Source organism: Glycine soja, chromosome 18 (genome assembly GCF_004193775.1).
Source record: "Glycine soja cultivar W05 chromosome 18, ASM419377v2, whole genome shotgun sequence".
Lineage (NCBI taxonomy): Eukaryota > Viridiplantae > Streptophyta > Magnoliopsida > Fabales > Fabaceae > Glycine > Glycine soja.
The window spans coordinates 40,945,008-40,951,992 of record NC_041019.1 but is presented as its reverse complement, the minus strand read 5'-3'; the positions used below and the strand labels follow the sequence as shown (position 1 = coordinate 40,951,992).

Below are 6,985 nucleotides of genomic sequence, written 5' to 3'. Positions count from 1 at the left end.
ATCCTAGCCAAACAAGGCATGCTAGGTATGTATTAATTATTTTGCTTTCTATTATTTTTTCTACCATTAGCTATTATCTATTACTACTCTTGTACTTATTTTCCACCACTCTTTATTTCTTCCCTTAAGAATTGAAAATTATACAATAAAAGGACAAAATAAAATCCCTGTGGAATTCGACACTCGGACTTCCGAGTTTTACTACTTGAAAATTTGGTGCACTTGTCAAACCGTTAACAAGTTTTTGGCGCCGTTGTCGGGGATTTTGTCTTCGTACTAGGTTGCCATACATTTTCAATTCGTAAGCAATAATTCTTTTATTCTTTATTTTTACTATTTTTCTTCTCCATTCTTTTCTTCCATAATTTGCACGGTAGTGCTTGTTTTTGTGTATGGGAGGTAGAACTGCAGCTAGAGATTTAGCTCCTATCAACTTGGAAATTGAAGCCACTTGCAGGCGTAACAACGCGGCAAGAAAAAGAAGGGAAAAGGAAGCACAAGGATGCAGTCAAACCTCACCTCCTCCCACTCCACAAAGCTACATTCAAATGGAAGAGGAACATGCACGACAAATGACGCTAGGGGACTACTCTAGTACAGCAACTCCACAATTCTTCACAAGCATTGCAAGGCCGGAGGTTCAAGCGGCCAACATTTCTTATCCTCATTCTCTTGTACTACTAATACAAGGAATCCTCTTCCACGGTCTACCAAATGAGGATCCTTGTGCTCATCTAGCCACCTACATAGAAATGTTTTAATATCTGTTTTCTCTGATGGAGGAAACGATGGGCTTGAAAGGCATGAAGGTTCTCAAAAACTCAGAATATTTTTAGTTCCTTTAGGTGAATCTGAAGAGACATCATCGACAGATGCAAGTGCTGTTCGGCAGAGTGATCGTGATTACCAATATGTTGTTGTCGTGAATGACATGTGAGACCCTACTAGGACAAACATTGGTGGGCAAAGTTTGACAGATGAAGCCAGTCCCATTTGGGACAGAATTGAATTTGGCTTTAGTTTTTTGGAAAATTCCAAATGCTCTTCTCTGTTGGAGATCAGGAATGGTATTAATGCTTTAAATCCAAATGGAATTTTGAATGATTCCATGAATTTCCAAAGGCCCTTGCCAATTCCTCCCACTCCAATCCAGGTAACAGGTTCTAGCACAGGTTATATACAATTGCTGGGTAACAACTCATGCCAGGGAAGTATTGAGAGCAATGCATCATTTTCTACTGCTCAGCTACATCCTGAGTACTCCAATATAAGAACTGCGGATTGCAGATACCCTCAACAAGCGGCTGCTACTTTGTCAAGCGACACCCATCCTTATCAGCATGGGGATGTTGGTCGGCCCAAAAAGCTCAATAGGCATTTGGACTACAATCCTGGCAATGAATTAGTGACTCCCTTATATGTTAATCCAAGTGATGGTTACAGTGATGAAATTTTTGGTGGAAGGTCCATGCAAAAGGAAAGAAGAGTCTACTCTGAAAATCCTCTTTCACGCTTGGATGATCTAATCTATCAACAGGGTGAATCTTATGGAATTACTGACTCCCCTCATGGGATGCCCCATGCCTTATCTGATCCACAGTTGAACGAGAGTGGAGCAAGGTCTGGTTACATCTTGCAAAATGGATTTGGTCAATCTTTCTGCATTAACCTTAAAAAGTGTCAATTATCTTCAATTCTACCCCATAAAGTCTCACAGGTGAACCTTATGGAAAATCAGCATAAGTCCATTGTCCATCATCCTCAAATGCAAAGTAAGACACCAAAAGTTGAGTCATCTGAGCCACACAAAAGGCAAGATTTGACATCTTCTCCATTGCATTACATCTGAGCCTCATATGATGGATAGCATTATAACTGAAAAAAAGAACCTTGTTGTTCAAACTGAATTGAGTGGAACCAACTATGTTGCTGAGGATATTCAGGAAAATTCTGTAAAATTAGAAAGGATGAAGTTAATTGAAGAAAAGAATCCAATTTTTCTGGATAGCAAGGTTCATGAGGTGAAATCAACTGTCATTGATATGGGACATGTGCCTGAATTGCACCTTTTGGAGTCCTTCCCTGCTAATAACTTCAATGCTAAGATTAATATGCAAAAGAATTGGGAGCTACCTTCTGAGGGTATAGTTCCTGTTTCATCAGACGTGATGGGCCTCTCTCTAAATAATCTAGTGGGAAGGGCCCGATCTGATCCTGACATGAGCCAAAGGACTAGTCATCACAAAAAATGTGCTTTGGCTGAAGGTCTGAATGGTGAACAAGGGAATGATTTTTCATTGACCAGAAATTTTGATTTAAATGCTCCAATTTTAAATTGTGAAGTAGGCTCTTGTGACAAATTTTCTCAAGGAGATCATATGTTCGAGCTGTCCATTCACCCAGATTCTCTTAAAGCCGAACAAATTCATCCTTGTAAGAATCAGAGGGCTGCAGGTTTTCAAGAAAACCCTACTGTAAGCTCTGCAAGTTTGTATCCTGCTGCATTTCGTGATGATCTCAGTGCAAATCTAAACATGCCATTGAATGACCAGGATAATTCAAGCAATATTATGTCTTTTAAAATTGCACCATCTTATCTTGATGACTTTATTATCAGCACTGGTAAAATGGTGAGTCAGATTATCCCCGAATACTCTGCCTCTGGAATGTCGAAAGTTGAAGATAAAATTTCAGAACAATTAAGAAGGTGTAATGATGCAAATCGAGTGGAGCCGTTTGTTGTAGTAGAAGACATGAATGGTTTATCATGGAAAATGGCGGGGAACAGATGTTGCTATGAAGAGAATTAAGAAGAGCTGCTTTGCAGAGAGGTCTTCTGAGCAAGAACGGTTGGTAAGTATTCAGTGCACTTTTCTTCTCAACACCATGTTATGTATTAATAACATACATATTTATATCTCTATCTACTCATAGGTTTAATGTTACTTCTCATAAATAGAGGGATGAGTGTAGGATTAAATCCAAATGCACTTCAGCAATTGACCTTGGTGATGTAGGGGAAACCCATAAAGATTTTGAATGCTGTTGGCATGAAGAACCTTGGCCTGCTCCCAAATTCAGTCTTAACTTGAGTGTCGTGAGCATGAAAAATCTGCTTCAAGATGAGATGAATCTTGGATTTGTCGATGCTACATAGTTGGGTGCCAATCTTAGTCGACCTAGAGTGCATGGCGAGAAAGACAGTCAGCTTAGGTAGTGAAGTAGGTCATATAGTCCAGGGTTTTTCAACCAACCATAGTCAGTGACGCTTTTAGGTCAAATTTACTGACTAAACTTATTTAACCCTTAAAAAAAATACTTCGGAATCAACTTGATGATACTCATCGAGAACCAACAGTAGTGTATTGATGAAGTCCTTTCCATAATCAATCAATTTGGGGTTAATTACTTGATAAATTGTAATCCGTGCTGCTTTATTACGTAATAATAAAATGTTTTTCAAAGTCATGTCAAGAACATCAAGGAGATACGGAACACAACAAACATAACATAACAGAACTTTCTTGTTATTGAGGAGTAATCTTACAACTCAAAATAGAAACAGTAGAAACTTCTTACGTGAAACTCAATAGATACTTTATACATAAAAATGAATAAACCAGGTAATTAAATGAAACTGTTGAAGAGGGGTAATGTCCATGCTGCTCATAATGACCCTTATTGGCATAGCTTTCTTGACTTGTGGTGAGAAGCTATTTTGAATCAGCACATAAAAATATTGCTCCTTTTTGTGAGATGATTACTCACTTGACTTCTTTCATTTGGACACACATGTAATTCCCTCTTGCAAATCTTGTTCGTCTCTTCGGCCTCACGCATCCACTTCTCCTTCATAGTTTTCCAATTGACCTCAAAACCCTCGGTGATCCTTGTTGCAGTTCTGTGAACCTCACTCCTTGGAGGGTATTGCAATGCATAAGACAACACAAGCCTCACATCATCCACAAACTCATAAGCTTCTGAGTAATCCGAATTCTTCAACTTTGACTCAATATCCTCCATACCCTTTGGCTTTTTCATGGCTTCAGACTTATCAAGAACGTACAAAATCTTTGGATGAAGAACATCCTTCTGTAAAGCCCACGCATCCCTTCCTACCATCAAACGCTTCAACATCGCCCAGCATTGCATCTTCTTGCAACGGTCCATCATCATTACGTGCTCCACCTTTCGTTTCTTCTTCTCTCTGTTCTTGCACTCCACACGCACAGTATCCTCCTTCTTTTTCTTCGACTCACATACTTCCGACGGGTTTTTAGTGTTATCCCATGTTGCCATTTCAGTTCTTGAATTTCTTGAATCAGTGACACAAGATTCTGATGGGTTTTCAGTGTTAACCCACATTGTCATCGCATAATAACCCTTCTTATTCTTCAGCTCACACACTTTGGACACTATTGAATCTTTTGGAGTGTTGGTACCACAAGAATAAGAAACTTTAGAACCTGGAGAGAAGATCTTTATAACGAGTTTTCTCCGAGGATGTTCTGCTTTTGCCATTGGTTTGGTGGCCTACTACAATTGATGTGAAAATATGAAAAACTGAGATGAATGAATCCCCAATGGAAGGAAAGGAAAGCTGAACTTAAGGTTGTGCGAATATACGGTGGGTGGGTAAAACAAAGATGTCAGTGGAATATTTATAGGATGATAAAAAGTAGTTAAAATAATAAGCAGCAGTCTAGCCTTCATGATATAATAATAATAATAATAATAATGACCACTACAAGATAATAGAGCGGGCAATTAATCTATAACCGTTATAATCTAATAATGACAACTTTAATAGATTTTATTTTGTATATATATTACACTTTTCTTAAATAAATAAAAGATGTATAAACATGCTGCATGCTATTTGTAATGGATATTCTCTAATTTTGATATAATAATTTTATGTTCATGCATTCTTGCAAGCATCTAGAATTCATATTTCATGCATTTTATTTGTTGAGTCTTTGCAAAGAATTTGAAAAATAGATAAATAAAATAGGTTTGTCATAGTGAAGAATCAGGGACAAGTGAATCAACAGATGTGGCTAGAACAAAGTCAACTAAATTGATAAAAAAAAATCATAAACTCATACATTTTAGGCAAACAAGACAGCGCAGGTCCCAACCTTATCAAATTCTATTTTATTTCTTTTATCTTCTATTTTTATCTTTTATTTTTTTATCTTATCTTATCTTTTTCTTAATCTTTTATTTTCTCTTATCTTTTACTTTTCTTATCTTCTATATTTATCTTTAAATCTTTTACTTTAAATCTTTTATTTTTTATCTTCTATTTTTATCTTTAAATCTTTATCTTAACTAATATATTTCTTTAAAATTCTTATATCTGGCTTATAAATTGGGTTTGCATTGTACAAACAAAGTCCATGGATTCGACACTCGAAACTCTTCTGACTACTTTAGTACTTCTGACAAATTTGGTACACTTGCCAATGAGTTAACAGGTTATTTTTAATAGTTAATAGATGCAGATTTTTAGGGCTAACACAAAGTTTATTTATGCAAAATCTACTCTTCAAATTTCAACTCAGATGTAAAATATCATTTTTTTAAGATCCTTCGCTAATTTCTGAATTTGAGTGTTTCAACAACTTTCTCATGAAAGAATTCTCACATATTTTTGTTTGATTTAAATTATGTTTATTATCTCTTAATTTGTTTTGAAATTGTTTATTTAAACAAATTACATTGTATCTTTCGAGTTTTTTCTCAAATTACATATAACACGACCTTTTTTTTGTATAAGTACACTAATCCCTCTATATCTTTGAAATATTTACTTATAAGTTTGAAAATATTACATGAACACCTTCTTGTATGTTACACTAACTTCCTCTTAAAGGGAAAGTAATTATAATGGTAAAAAAAAAAAATGTTTGTGTAATTGTATGAAACTTCCAGGAAGGTTATATAATTATGTTTAAAGCTTAAAAATATTAATTGCTTTATAACTTTCATTACATGGGGAAAAAAACATTACTGAATTGAGTAAATAATATAATAATTAAATTAAGTTTTAATAATTTAAAATGTTTATAATTCTATTCTTTAAATTTAGATTTAGTTTAGATTGCATCTCTCCTTTTATTGAATTTGTACTTGATTTTTTTAAATCTTAATTGCAATAATATATTTATTAAAAAATTATATTATTCATTAAATAATTTTTAATATATATCTCAACCACTTGTAATCTCTCACTATCTCACACAATTGTACTACATAAAAAAGTTAAAATATGTTTCACCCTCATAAAATTAGAAATTTTTGAATATTAACTTTGTTCTTATAAAAAATTTTGTATATTTTTTTTTCTTATAAAATTAAAATATATATTTTTTTATCTCCAGCAAGATTTAAATATTTGAATCTATTTGTATAACTTTTTTTACATTCCTTATATACATGAATTCCAAATGGAAAGGAAAGCTGAACTTAAGTTCTGCTTTTGCTATTGGTTTGATGGCCTACTATTATTGATGTGAAAATATGAAAAACTGAGATGAATGAATCCCCAATGGAAGGAAAGCTGAACCTAAGGTTGTGCGTGAAACAGAGGAAATATATGGCTGATGGGTAAAACAAAGATGTGAGTGGGACTTTTATAGGATAAAAAGTAGTTAAAATAATACCCAGCAGTCTAGCCTTTATAATAATAATAATAATAATAATAATAATAATAATGACCAGTACAAGATAATAGAGCGGGCAATCTTTAACGGTTATAATCTAATAATGACAACTTTAATAGATTTTATTTTGTATATATATTAGACTTTTCTTAAATAAATAAAAAATGTATAAACATGCTGCTTGCTATTTGACATAATAGATATTCTCTAATTTTGATATGTGTATTCATGTAAATATATAAAGTGAGTCTGACTCGGGTTGCTTCCTTAGAATTTATATATTAATTTATTTTAATTGAATAAAATTAATAAAAGTT

General features: G+C 34.0%; 1 protein-coding gene across 1 annotated transcript; it reads right to left on the bottom strand.

Annotated features, from left to right (window-relative positions):
- Positions 1-2,992: 2,992 nt before the first annotated feature.
- Positions 2,993-4,521, bottom strand: LOC114397243. The gene is made up of 2 exons (XM_028359334.1): positions 3,769-4,521; positions 2,993-3,208 (listed from the first exon to the last, which is right to left on the bottom strand). Exons 1-2 carry the CDS (start codon positions 4,519-4,521, stop codon positions 2,993-2,995), a joined length of 969 nt encoding a protein of 322 aa, XP_028215135.1.
- Between the last annotated feature and the right edge of the window lie 2,464 nt (positions 4,522-6,985).